This window comes from Molossus molossus, unplaced genomic scaffold (genome assembly GCF_014108415.1).
Source record: "Molossus molossus isolate mMolMol1 unplaced genomic scaffold, mMolMol1.p scaffold_m16_p_4, whole genome shotgun sequence".
Taxonomy (NCBI): Eukaryota; Metazoa; Chordata; class Mammalia; order Chiroptera; family Molossidae; genus Molossus; species Molossus molossus.
Window position 1 is genome coordinate 78,973,998 of NW_023425377.1, and position 18,891 is coordinate 78,992,888.

Here is an 18,891-nt window from a genome sequence, read left to right on the forward strand (position 1 = left end):
GTGTCAAATATTCTTCAGATATTCTTCCTTCTCTCTGACTGCATCAAGGAAAAAGTCTCCATGGGGTGCCAGGGCATCTTAATGTCTTAGATGTTGGTTGCTGTTCTTGCTGAACAAAGAGAAGGCAGGCCTCTACCGTCTCTGGTGAGAATGTAATGATGCTGTGTGTTTCCACTTTGGCTATTTTGATGTTGGGTTTCTATTTCTGGCAAGTGGTGATGGTTTGTCATATTTGGTGGGCCTTCATCACCTGACAGAATGCCAGCTGCAGGATCCCAGCCCTATGCTGGTGGCTGGGAGGCAGGGGGTGGAGACCTACTCTGGAACTATCCCATAGCTGAATGTGTGGAGCACAAGGAGCCCTGTTTAGCAGGAATGTTTTCAGGGAATCCTCTGTGCAAACACTACCACCACTAATAAATCACACCACCAGACAAGAAAGTTCCTCTCCCAACCTCTCCTACTGTCCACTTCCCTTGCTGGAGAAAACCTGTTTGAGGTTGGAGGGTCCCCTTCTGGCCCACCGATTTACTCTCTCCTGTATAACATAAATGGGATCATGCCCTTTGTACTGTGTCACATCCTGGTGGTGGTGGTTTTCAACAACTGTAGATTTTAGCACGTCAATACATAGCTTCCTGGTTTTTGTTGCATAATATTCCATAATATTGATGTTCTGTGATTCCCAAAAGTGGTTCACTATTCCCAGAAATTCTACGATGACTTGGAGGCAGCACCACTAAGCCTTTTGGGGTAACAAGGTCAAATATGGGACCCAGGTTAACTGGGTATCTTGGTTCACCGCTCTCCCAAGATCAGCTTCATCCTCGTCCAAGTGGACTCCTGCATTAGAAGGAACAGTAAGGGAGCCCACAGAGCCATCGTTGGGGGCCAGCCCACTGTTAGCCATCCAGGGCTCATCCAGCTGTCCTCTGAGAGGGAGGCCAGCAAGCACTGCCTGGCTCTAGAGGAAGAAATAGAGGCAGTCCTGCCTCTAGCACAGCTGGATTGGTAGGGTAAGGCCCACGTTATTTTCCAAAGGTGGGCTGCTCCACCTGGACGCCCCTAGTTCCACATGATTTTTTTCCTGTGGCCCCAATTTTTTGATGACGACAATACTGATAGAGTGGTAGACATATTTTGTTTGGGTGCTTTTTTTGCACCAGGCACCAACAGCCCTTTAGAGTGACAGGTAATTAATTAAATGAGCCCCCGTTGGCAGAGGAGGTGACTGAGGGCGTTGGAATCGCAGTGTCAAAGTGTCGTCTGTGCACCGCGGCTTGCTTACCTCCCCGACACGAAGCTCACTCTCACTCACCCCACCTCCCCGTGCGCGCGAGCGCGCGCGCGCTGCGGCACCTGCTCCGCGCTCCAAGGCCTCCGCCTTCCGGGATAGGGGAGCGTGGTGGTGCGCGCCCCGCGGCTCCAGTCCAGGAAGAGGTGTGGAGCGGGTGATCTCCTCCAGTCCCCGCCCGGGCCGCGCGGGAGGGGCTAGGGACCACGGAGGCGGGTGGGGAGGGACCCGCGGCGGCGCGCAGAGCAGACTGGAGTGCGACCGGCGCTAGGACCCGCGGGGGCCTCCCAGGCCGCGGCGTCTCCCGCTCCCCCCCACCCTGCCCACCTCTCCCCGCCCAAGATGAGGAAACGGAGGAACTTGCTCCAAGTTGTGCAGCCGGGGCCGCCTCGGGGTGCGCAGCTAGCGCGCAGGGACCCTCCTGGGGGCGGGGGCGGGGCGCGGCCCGGAGACGCCCTCTGAGCAGGTGAGCTGGCGGCGGGGATTTGGAGAGAGACGGCGGGAGTACTGAGAACTGGAGGGCTTCGGGGAGGCCCGGGTGTACGCGGGAGGGACCGGTGTGCGCACAAGCGTGCGCGTCTGGAGCGCGCGGCGGGTACTGGGGTGGCGATCAGGGGCGGGTGAGGGGTATTTTCCTGGGTGTAGGGTGTGTGTCTGTGAGCCCCCTGTGTGTGTATCCGCGCGTCCACGTGGAGGGATGTGCGCGTGTGACCGAGATGCTTGTGCGCGGCCCTGCGTGTAGCTCTGCCCTGGTGGTTCAGCGTATGGCGCCCAAGTGTTCAAGTGTGTGCGTTGGGAAGGGGAGACAGATACGGTTCCAGATGTCTGAGCACCTGTGTGTGTGTACACATTTGTAGACGCGCGTGCACACTTGTCTCTAGGGGGACGTGCCTTTGCTTGCATGCCTGCGTGTCTGGATACCTGTGTCCAAGCCCCGTGTGTTTCTCTGTGTGCTTGTGGGTACATGGATCAGTATGCGTGTGAGTACATGTAGGGCTGGGTGCACACACTGGAGGAGCAGAGACTCATCCCGAACCCACCCCACTGCCCAGCCACCTGTGGTGGGGTTGATGGGGGAAGCAGGGGGTGGAAAAGTCCCCACCCAAGCAGTAATGAGGGACTTTGTGTGTCTGTCATGGGGTTGGGTTGGGGAAACTAGAGAGGTTCAGCTGGACAGCCAGATGAACCCAGTGGACTGCACTGTCTCACTACAGGGTCAGAGTTTCTTGGTAATGACCTTGACTCATTCTGTATTTCCCTGCCCCTGCTCCTGCCCACTCACCAGAAAAGAGGAAGAACCAGGCTTGATTAGGTGGCACCAAGCTCCCTATGCACAGTGTGGGCTTCTGGGGCCAGATCTAGGCCCGTTCCTGCTCCCCATCCCGTGGCCATTTGTTCTGTGCCCATCTTGGTCCTCAGTTTTCTTTTGGGAACAATGGTGGGGGTAGGCTTTGTAGCTTCCTCACTGATGTTTCATGGCTGCAATTCAACTAGGAACCCCCCTTGGTAAAGGCCACCTTCCCAAAGAGGCTTGGAGAACCAGTCTTTGAAAACACCCCCCAGCCCCCACCCATGCCCCTGGCTGTTGCCTCCACCTGGCCTGGGCTGGAAGTGGTAGTATTGGCCCCCAGCCTAGTTTGAATCTGCTCTCCAGCTAGTCTCTGCCCCCTCCTCAGGTGAGCCCTCACTTTCTCCACACCTGACACCCCAGCCCATCTCAGCCAGGATGCCCACAGTGAGTACCCCCAACCTGGGTGCGTGTATCCCTGGCCCTTCCTCAGGTCAGTCCATGCCCACAGGACAGCTCCATGGGGAGGGAGGATGTACTCTGACCCATGTCCCCTTTAGCTAGTGTCTTTAGTTTTTCTGTCATTTGGTGTTGCATTTCTTTCATTTTTTTCTTCCTGACCTTCTGTCCGGAGTGCCTTCTGTTTGTGACTCTAATATATCTCTGCTGGCTTATCCCTTGTCCCCTCTCCTCTCCTCTTCTTCCTCTTTCTCCTGTTTTCTCTGTCTCAATCCAATCTTTCCTTCTCGGGGGCATTTCCTTCACGCCCGCCTCCTTTGCCCCTCTCCCCCATGCCTCCCACCCAGAAGCGCTGGGCCCCAGGCACCCAATGCATCACCAAATGTGAGCACACGCGTCCAAAGCCTGGAGAGCTGGCCTTCCACAAGGGTGATGTGGTCACCATCCTGGAGGCTTGTGAGGTGAGCTGTGGCCAGAGGACCTGGGGATGGGACTCCTCCCAGAACACCTCCTCTCCTCAACACACACACACACTGACCGCTGGCTCCCTCCCTGGCAGAGCAAGAGCTGGTACCGAGCCAAGCACCATGCCAGCGGGCAGGAGGGACTGCTGGCGGCTGGTGCGCTGCGGGAGCGCGAGGCCCTCTCAGCGGATCCCAAACTCAGCCTCATGCCGTGAGTTGTGGAGTAGGCCCAGGATGGGGGTCAGGAGGGCCCAACTAGCCTGGCCCAACCTGCCCTCCGGTCACTGCAGGTGGTTCCACGGGAAGATCTCGGGCCAGGAGGCAGTGCAGCTGTTGCAGCCACCAGAGGATGGGCTGTTCTTGGTACGAGAGTCAGTGCGGCATCCTGGGGACTACGTGTTGTGCGTGAGCTTCCACCGCGACGTCATCCACTACCGCGTGCTGCACCGCGACGGCCACCTGACCATAGACGAAGCAATCTGCTTTTGCAACCTCATGGATATGGTGGAGGTGCACCCCGCCCCAGAGTTGCATGTTCCCCTGTGTCAAGGCGGGGCCCCAGGCCCTGCCCCATCCCAGCAGCTGGTTGGACATGGGATCCCCAGAGCCACATACTCCCCAATGCAGAGAAGGAGCTGGTCCTTATGGACCACCAACCATATAGGTGGTCTGAGCTCTCTGGGTTCCACTTCCAGGGACTGGGTGGCTCCTCCGAGGTCCTCCAGAAACCTCCAAGTTGACACCAAGCTAGAGACACCCCTCCTATCTTCCCTTTTTCTCCCTAGCTTGCATCTTTTCCATTCCCATGGAAACCAGCCCAACACATTCTGTGGGAACCAAAGCCTCCTCATCAGCTCATGCCAACCCTATCCAGAGCCCACCCCCAGGAACCGGACAGGATGCAGGGATGCCCTGCACCCTGGGGTCGGACTCACAATCACCTCCGCCCCACCCCATCCTGCAGCATTACAGCAAGGAAAAGGGGGCCATTTGCACGAAGCTCATGAAACCCAAGAGGAAGCAGGGCGCCAAATCAGCAGAGGAGGAACTGGCCAAGGGTAGGGGACTGCGCCCTCTCCACCCACATCCGCCCTCCCTAGGGAGGCAGAGCCCTGGGGCAGGCCAAGGCCACAGCACCTGGGCATGGCATTGTGCCTGGCACTATGGTGGAAGGTCTGGGCTGCCCCTGGGTTAGGCAGGGGGCACCCACAGACACCAGTCAGCCCAAGAATGAGCAGGTTCCCACACATGCTGTTTCTCCCATGTCCCCATCATCTATCCTGTCACCTGAGTCAGAAACCTGGCCCAAACCTCGACCCACCCATCCTCCTACGTCCCCTTCATGCCCCCTCCTGGCCTGATCTTAGACCTTCCCATCAGACCACCTCCTTCCAGGGGGATAGTCCCCCTTCCTCCTGACCCCTGCCCCCTACTCCCAGAGGCAACTTTCTACCTGAAAGCCCACCCCATTGCCTCCCTGCTGAAAGAAGGGAGGCCCTGCAGCTCCACTGCCTTCCAGAACCTCCGTTTGTGGCTGAGCCTTCTTTTCTGCCTCGTCTACAGGGCACCTCCTCCATCCACAAGTCCCTCTGGTTATGACTCATTTCCTCTCATGACTCCGTGCTGTTGTGCATTCTGTTCCCTTCACCTGAAATGCTTTTCCAGCCTCTGTGTAGAGAAATCGTCCCAAAGCAAAGGCCCCCACCTATAGCCACTCCTACAGTCTTTTGAACCTCATGATCATGGCTGTCTTCTGGAAGCGCGTTTCTCTTGGGGAAATCTGGACATCTTGGGGATGGCACCCGGGTGGACTCTGTTGTCACCACGCCTGAGGGTTCCTGAATTGCATGAGGAGGAAGCCTACAGAACTTGCTAAAGGAGAGAAGCAGGGGAGCACGCTGACCTGCTTGAGACAAGGGGTCAGGGAGGCCAGAGCACAGATTATAACTTAGAGCACTGGAAGCTTCCTGAAGGTTCCAAAAGCTGTACTGGTCCCCTTGTCTGTTGTATTTTTGCTCCGTGCGTGTCTCTGGGAGGCCAGTGGTAAAGGACTGGAAAGGAAAGAATCTTTTAGGTATTTGAAGGGACACCGTCTCCAGGTAGAAAAGACAGGCAGCCTGAAAGGAAGGCTCTGCTGCCCTCCACCACATGATAACTGGTCCCAGGAATGGGGTGTGTCAGCCATGCCCTTGGACCATTGCTGGGAATAGTGGCCACCAAAATGTGTGCCCACAGCTGGGTGCTGTGGGAGACACCACCTGGTCTCTCCAGGTGGTGCCCCTGATGGGATGGGCTGGGGATGCCTGTTACCACTCTGACCAGGTCTTTGCCCCACAGCTGGCTGGTTACTGAACCTGCAGTATTTGACCTTGGGAGCACAGATTGGAGAGGGGGAGTTTGGAGGTAAGTCAGGGCTGTGGGCTGGGGGGCTGAAGGAAGGTGGGGGGTATTTAAGTTTTGGAGTCACAGAGATGAATTCACATCCATATTTAATGCCTACTTGCTGGGTAGCTGAAGACTAACCACACCTCTCTCTGAGCCTCAGTTTCCTCCTCTATGAAAGGGGGTTGACAACAGCTGTCATGAGGAGTAAATTAACTCAGGCAGATACCCAGTGAATGTGAGTCCTTCACACCTCCAGGCTCTTAAACATGCTGATCCCTCTGCTTGGAATGCCATTCCCTGAAATTATTATTCTGGAAGGTTCTGGGGCTTAGATCAGGGGCCTGCTGATTTTCTACGTAAAGGGCCAAAGTGCAAATATTTTTGGCTTTGCAGGCCAGTCTGTCCCATCTGCTCAGCTCTGAGTTTGTAGCAGGAAAGCAACCCTAGATGATTGGTAAACCAATGGGTGTGGCTTTGTGCCAATAAAACTTTATGTGTAGACACTGAATTTTGTATTATCTATAATTTTCACGTGGTGAAATAATATTCTTTTGATTTTTTAAAACCATTTAAGAATGTAAAAACCATTCTGAGCTCACGGGCCTTGCAAAAACACACGATGGAACTGGATTTGGCCCTGGGGACAGAATTTGCAGACCCCTGGATTATCTTTGATCAGGGGTTTGGAGCTTGTACGGGCAAGGGGCTTTCCGGGCCCGGGGACCTGAGGCTGTGTTTGTGTACATGGGGATCAGTGTAAGTGGGTTTGTCCCTGTGTACGTCTTCATCTCTGTTGCATCCTGGTCTTCATCCCACCGCTCAGCGGTCCTGCAGGGCGAGTACCTGGGCCAGAAGGTGGCCGTCAAGAACATCAAGTGCGATGTGACCGCCCAGGCCTTCCTGGATGAGACAGCAGTCATGACGTGAGTCCTCGGTTGGGGTCAGGAACCCTGGGGTTAAGCATTCTAGCGCCTTTACCCCTCTTCTGTCTTCCCCCAGGAAGATGCAGCATAAGAACCTGGTGCGTCTTCTGGGCGTGATCCTGCACCAGGGACTCTACATTGTCATGGAGCATGTGAGCAAGGTATGGTGGGGCTGAGGTGCAGGCGGCAGCCAGGGGGAGGCAGCCAGGAAGCCTCAAACCCCAGCCTCGTGCCCCCCCCTCCACAGGGCAACCTGGTGAACTTTCTACGAACTCGGGGCCGGGCCCTTGTGAACACCTCCCAGCTTCTGCAGTTTTCCCTGTGAGTGTGGCCCCTGGGGGACAGGAAGGGGCTTTCTGAGGTCAAGCGGAAACCAGGAAGGAGCTTGACCTTGGGAGTTTTTTACCTGGCAACTGGAGCCTCTGTGCCCTCCCCCTCCCCAGGCATGTAGCAGAGGGCATGGAATACCTGGAGAGCAAGAAGCTGGTGCACCGAGACCTCGCTGCCCGCAACATCCTTATTTCTGAGGACCTGGTGGCCAAGATCAGTGACTTTGGCCTGGCCAAAGCTGAGCGGAAGGGGCTGGACTCCAGCCGACTGCCCGTCAAGTGGACGGCACCTGAGGCACTCAAACATGGGGTGAGTGCCCCTCTGTGCCCAGGGACCTTGGAGCCCCTGCTCCACTGTGTGACCCTGGGCATGTGTCTTAGCCTCTCTGAACCTCCCAGGGAAATGGCTCTGCCACTCCAGTGACTACTTGGTCCATAGTTGTTCTTTTTAGCCCCCATCTAGTTTCTCCTGTGTGTGACCCTGTCCAGGTCTCAGTTTCCCCATTTCTGGGCTCAGTGCTGAGGGCAAGAATAACCAACCTCCTCTCTGCACTAAGTGTGAGCTCCACTTGGTCGAGGGGGCAAGGACTCGGGAAATGGAGTCTATTAGGAAAAGACCGGAGAGTAAAAGTCAACCCGTGGGGACTTCCTAGAAAAATTAGGGACTGGAGCTGAAACCCTGAAGGGTCCCTCCTTACCCTGGTCTTGGGCCCCACAGAAATTCTCCAGCAAGTCTGATGTCTGGAGTTTCGGGGTGCTGCTGTGGGAGGTCTTCTCATATGGCCGGGCTCCATACCCCAAGATGGTGAGCATGGTCTGGGTGGGGGAGGCGCCGGGTTCCGTGTGGGTCTGGGGCCATGGCCCTGAACCCCAGCCCACATTGGTGTGCCCTCTGCCCACAGTCGCTGAAGGAGGTGACAGAGGCTGTGGAGAAGGGGTACCGTATGGAGCCCCCTGAGGGCTGCCCGGGCTCTGTCCACACCCTCATGAACAGCTGCTGGGAGGCAGAGCCTGCTCGCCGGCCACCCTTTCGAAAACTGGCAGAGAAGCTGTCCCGGGAGCTGCGCAGCGTGGGCGCCACTGGCCATGTCGAAGGGCAGGACGCTGATGGCTCCACCTTGCCCCGTGGCCAAGAGCCTTGAACCTTCCCGGCGGGGCCATGGGCCCCAGAGGACTGAGAGAGTAGGGGCTCAAGGTGGGACACGGGCCAGGCCTCAGAAGGGTCAGGGCCAGCAAGCTGCCCACCCGGCGCACGGTGCCCAAGCAGGCCCTTATGGGGGCTCGTGGCAGCCCCTGGACACAGACCCAGGGAGGATTGGTGCCTCGATAAAGACTGGTTCCAAGAACTGTGGGCATCTGAGTCTCTCTCTGCGACCCCCAACATCCTCTCGGCCCAAGGGGTCCACACTGCCCCCCATCACTCAGCTCGGGACAGTCCTGCCCGTAGCCTGCCCACTGAGGGGTCTGCCCAGCTATGACCTGCTGGCAGCCACTGTGGGGATACAGACCCCTGGGATGGAGCCAGGAACCTCTCCAGGCTAGGGGTTACACCCTGTGGACCCACTTGCCATCACCCACAGGTCCCCACTGTGGTCCATCTGTGGGTGCTGTATTCAACCCTCAAAGTCTCAGCATTTGGGTGGGTGCCCAACCTCAGGGTCTTGGACTCCAAGGATCATGGGAAACTTGCCCCTCAGAGCCCCCATCTGGGAGCCCAGGAAGGGTCTGCCACTGCAGTTGTGTCCCTGCCTGGGAATGCTCCAGTGCGGCCACCCATGTCCTCCACCTGTCACAACCCAACAGCCTGACCCAGTGACTCTAGAGGAGACTCAAGAAAATCCAGCTGAGCCCTGGCCAGTTTGGCTCAGCGGTTAGAGCGTTGGCCTGCAGTCCAGAGAGACCCGGGTTCGGTTTCCGCTAAGGGCATGTACCTTGGTTGCAGTTTGTCCCCGGCCCAGCCTGTTCTGAGGCCCCGCCCCCTTGACCACTCTGGTGAGGGGGCTGGGATCTGGCCTTGCTTCCCAGGTTCTTATCTTAGCTTGCCCCCAGCTGTGTGACCCAAGGGCAGTCCCAGGCAAAGTAAAGGGGTTGGTCCCCTGCCTGGGCCCCACCAGTCTCTATGGTCAGGCACCTTGGCAGATGGGGGCGGGGTTGAAGGACGCAGAGGGGGAAAGTGAAGGGCTAAGTGCACACAGCTGCTGCTCAGTCATTGCTGTGCCCGTCAAGCAGTCCATCTCGTTGATGTTCCCATCCAGACAGCCTCTGGGGGTCTTGGGTCAGGCTGAATGCTGTCCCACACCAGGACCCCCAAGCTGGGGAGGAGATACCAGGCCCCAGCATGCCCTCACCTCTGCTGACACACCCCGCCTGAGCTAAGCCCGAGCTAGAGAAATGCCCCAAGGTTACATTGGCATCCTGAGGTGGCCCTGAAGCCTGGCCCACCTTCTGGCCTTAGTTTCCCCACCAGTACCTGAAGGGGTTCAGTGATTCTTTCTGGGGAAGATGTGAACGGTGGGAGTCTGGAGAGGCAGAGGGTGGCCTGTGCAGGAGCACCTGCGAGTGCACACACGCGCACACACACACACACGCACACACACACATTCTCCCTCTCTCTCTCTCTCCCCCCTTCCTCCTTCTCTCTCTCCCACCCTCTCTCTCTCTCTCCTCTCTCTCTTTCTCTCCCTTCTCCCTCCCTTTCCCTCTCTCCCCCTTCCCCTCTCTCCCACCCTCTCTCCCTCCCTCTCTCTCTCCCCCTCCCTCTCTTTCTCTCTTTCTGCCTAATCCAGCTGGAGGGGGCTGCTTGTCCCTGGGTCCTGCCCCACCCTGCCCCTAATCCAGCCATCTAAGCTGACACAGCATCTGCACCTTCAGCCACATCCTGCTAAATCTCGAAAGCGCCCCCCCCCCCCCTGCACCTGACCAGGATCCCTTCTGCAGCCTCTTAACCAACAGGGCCAATTAGCTAATTGGGGCCTGAGAACTGAGCAGCTCGTTAACGTTTTAAAGTGATGAAGCAATTAGAGGAATTATCTGCCTGCCCCACAGGCCTGGTTCCCTGTGGCCACAGAGCCCACAGCCTGTCTCACAGTTGGGGCAGCTGGGTCCTGGACAGGCCCTGGGAAACACTAGCTGCCCCTCAGCCTGGGCTCAGGAGTCTGCCCCCCACCACCTCCTGACCTCAGCCCTCCTGAATGAGACTGTGGGAGCCCCAGTTCCTCCTCTAAGGCCTATGGTCCCTGCAGCTGGACCTGATTCCTCCAGGGCCTAGTCACCCCTTTTCTGGCTCTGTGTGTGTGCCTGATACTGTCTCTTTCTCCATGTGTCTCTCTCCCTGCAAAACCAATGTCCCAGAAGGATCTCCATACTTCCCATTGCACTCGCTCCCCAGGCCATCCAAGGGCCTGGGTCTCCACCTTGACAACCTCCCTCCACCAAATCTAGCAACTGGTTTTCCGGCCTCACCCTGGCCCCTCATCCCCAAACCCCTCCTCTAGGTTTTCAGGGCACCCCTGCCTGAGCCCCCAGGCTTCTTGGATTGGGAGGAGGGAGTGGCAAACCAGTCTCCCCTGGATCCTGCTCTAGCTCTTGGGCCACCGTCTCTGTGACAATCCCATCATCCATCTGTCCCCAAGACAGGGACCTGGGTATTGCCCTCTGCTCCCTTCTCCCCAAATGTTGCCCCCCACAATTGCCTTCCTGCCCCCCCCCACACACACACACACAACTCCTTGCCATCCCTATTGCCCTTGCTCTTGCCTCTAGTCTCCTCCTGGCCTCTCATCTTGCCCACATAGGTACTCCTCCAAAATACCATCTGATGGTGTCCCTGCTGGGCTCCACAGCCTCCCATGGTTTCCTAGTACGCTCCCCTTCATACTTGACCCTTGACCGTGTGGAGTTTGCAGCCTCGCCCTCATCCCCTATGCTGCTCCCTTTCCTTGAAAGAGCAATCCCCACCCTTCACGCCCCCTTCCCTTCCCTGTTTCACTAGACCTTCTCTCACTAGACCTCTGATCACCTGGCACTACATTTTACTTATGTAGTTGCTGATTGTCTCCCCAACTAGGATATTAGCTCTAAAATTTGTGTCTGTTTTGTTCACTGGTATACGGTAAGTGCTCAATAAATTATTATTCATAACTCAAAACCCAGCTGAAATATCCCCCATGCCATGCCCTGTTCAGTGTCCAGAGGAGCCAACTAGCATTGCCTTCACCTTTGGGACCTCTGCTTCCCCAGCTCCGTTGACATCTGCCCCCGCTGATAAAAACTAATAGCAGACATTCACTGAGCACTCGCTGTGTGCCAATCACTGTGCAGTGCTCTTGCCTTTAATCACCTCACTGAGCCCCAGTGAGAGCCCCTGGTGTCCATGTTTTACAGCCAGGAAGACAGGCCCAGAGACTGGGAGGCCCTAGTTGGTGTCCCATTGCAAGGGGAAGAAGACCCAGGTCTGCAATGTCCCCTCAACAAACCGCCTCCCTCAGGCCTCTGCCTGCCTGGCCCTCCTCCCTTAGCAGCTCAGGGCAGCCAGATGGGAGGGGCTGCCTCAATTAATCACCTTGTGCTAATCCTGCCCCCACCTGACCCCACCCCCTGGGGCTGGCTGGGACAGGCCAGTGGGCCTGCTGGGGTGGGAGCCCTGTGGATACCTGGGCTGACAAGGGGCTGCTAAGGGTGGTAAGTGCTGGGCAGGTGGGCAAGATGGGCACGGGGGTAGCTGGGGGTGCAGAGCCCACTAGGGCAGAGGACTTGGGGATAAGGAAGCTTTGTATAGGGGCAGTGTCCCAGCCTGCTTTCCTGGGGGTCCAAAACAGAGGGAGACAAAATGAACGAAATGTAGGAGAGAGGAAGTGAGGGAGAGCTCCAGAGGGGAAGAGAAAATAGAGGTTGGGGAACAGAGACACACACAGAAAAAGAATCAGAGAAGGAAGTGGAGACAGAGATAGAAAATGAGATCATCTGAGATTGACAGAGGGAGACCTGGGAGAGGCAGAATGAATTCAGGACACTGAGGGAAAAGCCCCTTCACGTCTTACCCCAGACCCAGCAGGTACTGGTGGCTCACCTGCCCTCCTGGCTGGCGATCCCTCCTGCTGTCTCACCACCATCTGTCCTGCTGCTGTGCTGCCAGGTGGAGGTGAGGAGCCATGTTCCTGAGCCCTGGTGAGGGGTCTGTGGCTGAGGGTGGGGGGCCAGCACCCTGCGAGGAGGCGCCCAAGAAGAAGCACCGGAGGAACCGCACCACCTTCACCACGTATCAGTTGCACCAGCTGGAGCGGGCGTTCGAGGCCTCCCACTACCCGGACATTTACAGCCGCGAGGAGCTGGCAGCCAAGGTGCACCTACCAGAGGTGCGGGTGCAGGTGAGGGCACCCCTTAATGACCCAGATAGGGACCCTCCCAGTGCATGAGTAGAAGAGAAACTGGGAATGCTGCCCAGAGGAGATTTGGGACTGGGGCTGTGACATCTGAGTAGGAGTTTGCCAGCTAGAAAGGAGGAAGGGTGTTTCTCTAGGCATCCAAACAGTGTTTGCAAGGATGTGCAGGGGTTAAGTTAGAGGTGTTTCCATTGAGCCCGTGGAAGAAGTGACAGAAAATGAAGCTGAGACAGAGTTTAGGAACCTGAAAAGCCAAGGTGAGCAGCTTGTACTTCATGATCAAAGACCAGGAAAGACCAGGGAGGAGGCCCAGGAGCCTGAGGGGCCTGGTCAGAGACTGATGAGGAGGAATTAGATTCAGAGAAGACTTAGGAGGTGATGTGATGGGGGCCATGAGACAGGGCTTCTTCCCTCAAGACAGCCTTAAAGCAGGATAACAAAACATGTTGGCACTGCAGCAAGTAGGAGTCAGGTAAGACAGCAGGCAGAACCCTGCAGGGCTGGGAGACCCAGGGAGGGATGCAGTGGAATGGGCAAGCGCCAGCTGGCCGCTCCCCACTGGCCCTGGGCTGGAAGCACCCTCTTGCTGCTTCCAGGTGTGGTTCCAGAACCGTCGGGCCAAGTGGCGGCGCCAGGAGCGTCTGGAGTCCGGCTCTGGGGCTGTGGCAGCCTCGAGGCTCCCTGAGGCCGCAACGTTGCCATTTGCCCACCCTCCAACCATTCCACTGCCCCTGGAGCCCTGGCTGGGCCCCGGGCCACCCACCAGGCCAGGTCTCACTCACATCCTGGGCCCAGCCCCAGGGCTGCAGGCATCCTTTGGGCCTCATGCCTTTGGTCCAGCCTTCATGGAAGGCTTCACTCTGGAGGAAGCATCCTTTCGGCTTCTGGCCAAGGAGCACGCACAGGCTCTGGACAGGGCCTGGCCACCGGCTTGAGCCTGGTGCCCATCCAGCCCTCCCTCTTCGGCCTGTCCAGAGGGCCTGGGATGACAGATCTAGGCCAAGATGGAATAGCCCAACCAGCAGGCCAGACCATCAATGAGGAAAGAGATTGCCTATCCCTACCCTCCCTGTCCGTGGCCACCCATGCCAGGTCCCCACCCCATCTCACCCTGCCTTGCAGGGAAACTAGGGCCCAGTCTTGGGAAGGAGGTGGCCATAGGATTCCCAGGCCAGTTGGGTGGGGTTCTAGGTGGCCTGGAGGGAGTCTCTGCCCCTCCTGGGACCTCAGTGCCCCCATCTGTCAAATGGAGGTGTGTGGGTGGGTGGATTTGGAAGCTCTGGGACTGTAAGGCTATAATCAGGAGCCACCAGGACCTTAACTCTTCCAGTCAATGAGTCTAAATCCCTGCTAATCTTTCACCAGCAGAGCTACCCAGCTCTCAGGGCCTCCTTCTCTGAGAAATAACTAACAGCAGAGCAGCTCATGCCCAGCTACTTCCTTTCAGCGTGTGCTCCTGGCCAGAGCCCATCAGGTGAGGCGGGCATGGCCATCAGCCCTATTTTACAGGGAGGTAATTGAGGCCCAAAGATGGGAAGCCGGTTTCCTGAGGCCACAAAGCCAGTAGGGGGTGGAGCTGTGTTTCACTCATTGCCTGACACCACTGCTCCAGGTGCCGCTGGGTCCCTTCTGGCTTTGGAAGCCTAGGACCCAGGCCAGGGCTAATGGAGGACCAAGCTGACGCTAGGCGAATATTGTCAGTCCCCACTCTCTCCATGTTTCAAAGTGCAGCTTATGTCCCAACTAACCACAGACCCTGTCACATCTCCCAGCCCAGTGAGGGTGGGATGGGGCACTGGTGGCAAAGCCAGCATTTGTTCTGTCCAACTTGATTCATTAATTCATCCCTCTATCTATCCACCCAATAAGCGATAGAGACACAACAATAAACAAAACAAAAATCCCTGCCCTAATGGAACTGCCACTCCAGTGGGAGACAAGATGCACAATTTAAAAATAAATAAAACACAAAATTCCAGCTGGTGGTTAAATGCTAGAGAGAATAACACTGGGAAGGGCAACTGGGAGTGTGTGGCAGATGCTGCAGTTTATTTTATTTTTTATCCTCACCCGAGGAAATTTTTCCATTTTTTGTTCAGATAGAGCGGGAGGGAGAGGAAGAGAGAGAGAGAAACATTAACCTGAAAGGGATACATCGAGTGGCTGCCACACGACCTCCCACACGACCCAACCAGGGCCGGGGACAAACTGCAACTGAGGTATGTGCCCTTAGCGGGAACCAAACCCGGGTCTCTCCGGACCACAGGCCGATGCTCTAACCGCTGAGCCAAACCAGCTAGGGCAGGTACTGCAGTTTAATATGGTGGTGAGGGAGGCCTCATGGAGGTGACCTCAAAGCACAGACCTGGAGAAGGTGAAGGAGGGAGCCATGGGGACACCTGGAGGACAGTAACCAAGGCAACAGGCATAGCAGGTGCAAAGGCACTGAGGCAGGACCCAGCCAGGGGTGTTGGAAGAATAGTGAGGAGCCCATGGGCCACATGAAGCAGAGTGAGGGGGAGAGGAGGTGAGGGCAGGGAGGCAGTGGAGGCAGGTCAGATCTGTGGTAGTTACTACTTTGGTTTTTACCCTGAGAGTGAGTCATGGGAGGATTGGGATGGGCTGCTTGCCAGGGCAGGCCACCCGGGAGGGCAGGTTTTCAATAATCCCCTCAGCAGAGCTCTCCTAACCTGATAAAGACTCTCATTGTCCTGGGACCAGGCAGAATTAGCTATGGGGACCCCACCATGCCCAGCCAGCACATGGACCCAGGGGCCCAGAGAGTGGTACCAAGCCCCCACCCCCAACCTCAAAGGACACCAACTGGAGAGGTTGAGGCCATGGCAGGGGGTAATTTACAGGCATTATTTAGTGGGTCCCCACCCCCAGCCTCCATCTTGTGGGCACTGGCCTCGTCCCTGGGACCCTGTCTTCGCGACCCCTCCCTCATAGCCAGGCAGGACAGGAAGTTAGGACCACCCAGAGCTGAGGTTATCAGTGGGCTGTAGATCATGTCCATGGTGCCCCATGTACACCCTAGGATGCATTTTCTGGTGAGACCTGGGCCCCAGTGCAGGTGGACAGGATGTCCCTGGGCTCAAGTGAGTGGCCAGTGAAGATAACCCCTGTGACCTTGGCAGAGGGGAAAGGGAAGACCCTTCCATCTGGTTAGGCTTGCTGAACTGGACATTTCGGTTTCTGAGGCTCACAAATTCTGTTCTGCTTCATATGGCTTGAGTGGGGTTTGATGCCCCTGTGACTGAGAATTTTTGCTAGAAAAACCTCCAACTTGAGGGGCTGAGGTCTCTTGAGCAATGCTAGGAATTCCAGGAATCAGGGCAAGAAGCCCAGTGAGGCCTGGAGGTGAAGATGGATCTACAGAAGTCCAGCCAATCATCAGGAACCAGAGTCTGAGGAGGTGCCCACCTCCTGCCACCTGCCCCACTTCCCAATGGCCTAACATCAGGCAACCCCCACTAGCATCCAGGACCTGCCAATGACAACCCCAAGAGGTCTTTATTGGTACCAGCACCCTGATTCAGCCTCACTGTAGAGGCCACAGAGAATGCAAGTAAGGAAAAGTCTGTTTTCTCCAGGAAAATAAAGTCTTCCATGGGGTAGGATGGGAGAGGTGTTGTGCACCTCTGAGGTCTTCTTCTGGGGTCTGGCAAGGTCCCTGGTAGATCAGGGTGCTCCGGTATCTCCCCCACTAAAACTTTTGGTTCTTGCTCAGCCGGTTATGGCGCCAGATGTTGTGTTTCCGCAGCAGCCGCCAGTACTCCCGGGTCTCGGGGTCCAGCTCCTCCAGCTTCTTGGGGGGGCCCACATTCATCTGGAACAGCCTGATGGGGAGTGGGAAGGAAAAAGGGCTACCCAGCAGCCCTCCACAACTCTTGGGCCCAGGCACCTTGGGAAGAAGCAACGCAGAGGCACTGACAGCACTAGGTCCGGGGGGACTGTGTGATCTCATGGTGGTCCCTCACCTTCCTTGAGCCAGGTTTATGGCTGTGGAACCTCCATCCCAACAATGCTGATGTCTGAAGCAGGCACAAACCAAGCCTTCTCCTACTTCCTGGACACTGTCCATGCTATGTGCCTGTAATGCCTCCCCTTCCACTCAACCTTTCTGCACTTTCCCCAGCTTTAAGGATCAGTGGATGTCAATGGTTTCCATGTCCTGCTAATGCTCTCAAGGCAAAGAGAGAAAAATCCCAATCCCTGCAGCCCCTAGGACCTGCCAGGACTGAGATGCGTGACTTCCCTACCCTATCTACCCTTACTCTCCACCTCCTTCCCTAAAAACCAGGTACAGCCCTACCCCAGGACCTTTGTACTGGCTATTCCCTCTGCAGTTGAAACTCAGGTCTTAACTCATGCATTATCTCCCCAGGGAAGTCCTCCCAGAAACCTCAGATTTGATCAACCAGGCTCCGCCTCACCAGGTCATTGGTTTTCCCCACCCTCCAGCCTGGCCCACTCACCACTCCGGGTACTCAGCATCTGGCTTCAGGACCACGTCCTGGCCCTCCTTGTAGATGTTAACACCCATGGCATGTGTGGTGAGCCGGACAGGGTCTGTGCACACCTCTGGGTCCTTCAGGTCATCACTGACCACACTGCTTTTGCCGCCTTTGCCCCCTCTAATAACTGGGGGCGGGGAAGTTAAAAGTCTGTTCAGCCCAGCTCCAACCTTGGGAGGCAAGCCTTCCTTCCCTGCCCCATGTCTCTCAGGGTGGTCCCAGGCCCTGGCTGGACTCTGTCTACTGCACTCAGCTGATCTGAAGTTGGACGTGGGTACCACAGTAAATAACAGTGATGTTCGGAGTGACCAAGTCACTTCTTTTCAATTCTATTTCGATTCTTTATGTTTATCTCACGGAAAAAGTGCTGTCGCATTAAGGTCTAACATGTATTTGCCAATTCCCTTCTTTCAACAAAGATCGGGCAAGGCTGTATCGAGCTAAAATTCAAATAACCGTGTTTTGGTTTTGCTTAAGTAGTCAATACTTGGGCCCCACTGCATCCTAGAATTTCTGGTGATGACTTGCAAAAGTTCACACAGTGATCTAGGGGAAGAAACAGGAATGGGACGCAAGTTCCCGACCTCCGTCCACCACCTCCAACCGAAGAAAACAAACCCACGCCTGCGCACCGAAGCGCCTTTGCTCTTCGTAACCCACACAAGCCTCACTGGCCGCTCAAATTCAGGCGGGCGCCTGCGCACTTAGTCCAATTGCGCCCTAGGTCCCTCAAACTGCGCTTGTGCTTAAAACCGAGGGGTATGCCTCTTCATGCTTGCATCCGGATCTAAGAACCACCTCTCCAACTAGCGCTTGCGCACTAAACTACCCAATGTCCTCACTGTTCCCATTTTGGTCCTTCCTAGACCTGCTCACCCGGTTTCTTGGCATAATCTCGTACTAAGAGTCTTCCAGGAGTGGCAGGGTCCGGGAGCTCCCGAGCCCCCCAGCCGGCCCAGGTCCGGGTGGCCCCGAATAAGCGTCTGGCCGCCATGACGTACGCCGGCTGCCTGCACGTACACGTTTTCGGAAACGTAAGCGGCCGAAGGGTACTTGAGCGATAGAGGCTCCTAGAGATTTCTGGGAAATGTAGTATTTCAGCTTTTAGGCCTACATTTATTGTTACTTATTTAAATTTTTAGATAGATACACCACTTAGTGTATGAGGCGACGTTAAACAGATGTTTCATTGACTTCTTGCTCTTTTTCGGTTACTTATTTTCTTTAAAGATAACACCTTATACCTTTCTGATTCTATTCAATGTGCAATTACTCAAAGCCTAAAACTCATTAGAAAGTAACACTTATTAGACTCATATTTCAGCCCACTTGTTAAATCCTTAACCGGCTTGATTTTATTTAATCTTCATAATTACGAGATATTATCCTTTCTATTATTATTGCCAGTTTATAATTGAGGAAACCGGAAAAAAGGAAGAGAAAAATATGTAATGGAGGAAACCGAGGCTCAGAGAGGAAACGTTAAGCCAAGATGGGGCACTCAGCTTCCCTACTATGAGCCAAATCGGAAGTCCGTGTACAGTTGGGTCCCTGTGCTGCCTCTGTGGTCCTGGAGTTGAAAGAAAGCATCTTTCTCCTTTAGTATTTCCTAGTTCCCTATCTTCCCATCTGCCATCCCTTGAAATAATTACCACAGCCGCAGGAGACCGGCAATTATTATTAACCCCATTTTGCAGTTAAGAAAACAGGCCCAGAGGCCAGCCCCGACTCCCACGCTGCATAAATGGAGGCTCAGGATTCGAACTTGCGGTTCCAACACCTAGAGCCCCCGGGCGGCGAGGCTGGCTGGGAGAACTACATTTCCCAGCAGGCGCCGCAAGGGTGCGC

The 18,891-nt window shown here is 56.0% G+C and overlaps 3 protein-coding genes across 7 annotated transcripts; 2 read left to right on the top strand and 1 right to left on the bottom strand.

Annotated features, from left to right (window-relative positions):
- Positions 1-1,402: 1,402 nt before the first annotated feature.
- MATK (megakaryocyte-associated tyrosine kinase) lies at positions 1,403-8,473 on the top strand. Of its 4 annotated transcripts, none has more exons than XM_036241661.1 (13): positions 1,403-1,440; positions 2,971-3,029; positions 3,389-3,502; positions 3,601-3,716; positions 3,796-4,015; positions 4,470-4,563; positions 5,843-5,908; positions 6,714-6,813; positions 6,890-6,974; positions 7,061-7,134; positions 7,257-7,452; positions 7,861-7,947; positions 8,045-8,473. In XM_036241661.1, exons 2-13 carry the CDS (start codon positions 3,021-3,023, stop codon positions 8,282-8,284), a joined length of 1,401 nt encoding a protein of 466 aa, XP_036097554.1. In that variant the 5' UTR covers positions 1,403-1,440; positions 2,971-3,020; the 3' UTR covers positions 8,285-8,473. The 4 variants fall into 4 exon arrangements, with proteins under 4 accessions (XP_036097554.1, XP_036097555.1, XP_036097552.1 ...); XM_036241662.1 differs by having other exon boundaries at positions 1,421-1,440; positions 3,392-3,502; XM_036241659.1 differs by lacking the exon at positions 1,403-1,440 and adding an exon at positions 1,549-1,760.
- Positions 8,474-11,754: 3,281 nt separating this feature from the next.
- Positions 11,755-13,735, top strand: RAX2 (retina and anterior neural fold homeobox 2). 2 transcript variants are annotated; one of them, XM_036281981.1, is made up of 3 exons: positions 11,755-11,822; positions 12,187-12,508; positions 13,120-13,735. In XM_036281981.1, exons 2-3 carry the CDS (start codon positions 12,293-12,295, stop codon positions 13,456-13,458), a joined length of 555 nt encoding a protein of 184 aa, XP_036137874.1. In that variant the 5' UTR covers positions 11,755-11,822; positions 12,187-12,292; the 3' UTR covers positions 13,459-13,735. The 2 variants fall into 2 exon arrangements, with proteins under 2 accessions (XP_036137874.1, XP_036137875.1); XM_036281982.1 differs by having other exon boundaries at positions 12,277-12,508.
- A 1,045-nt stretch (positions 13,736-14,780) lies between these two features.
- On the bottom strand, positions 14,781-18,071 carry MRPL54 (mitochondrial ribosomal protein L54). Its single transcript, XM_036281983.1, has 3 exons — positions 17,920-18,071; positions 17,005-17,170; positions 14,781-16,365 (listed from the first exon to the last, which is right to left on the bottom strand). The coding sequence occupies exons 1-3, from the start codon at positions 18,035-18,037 to the stop codon at positions 16,233-16,235; spliced, it is 417 nt and encodes a 138-aa protein (XP_036137876.1). The 5' UTR covers positions 18,038-18,071; the 3' UTR covers positions 14,781-16,232.
- Between the last annotated feature and the right edge of the window lie 820 nt (positions 18,072-18,891).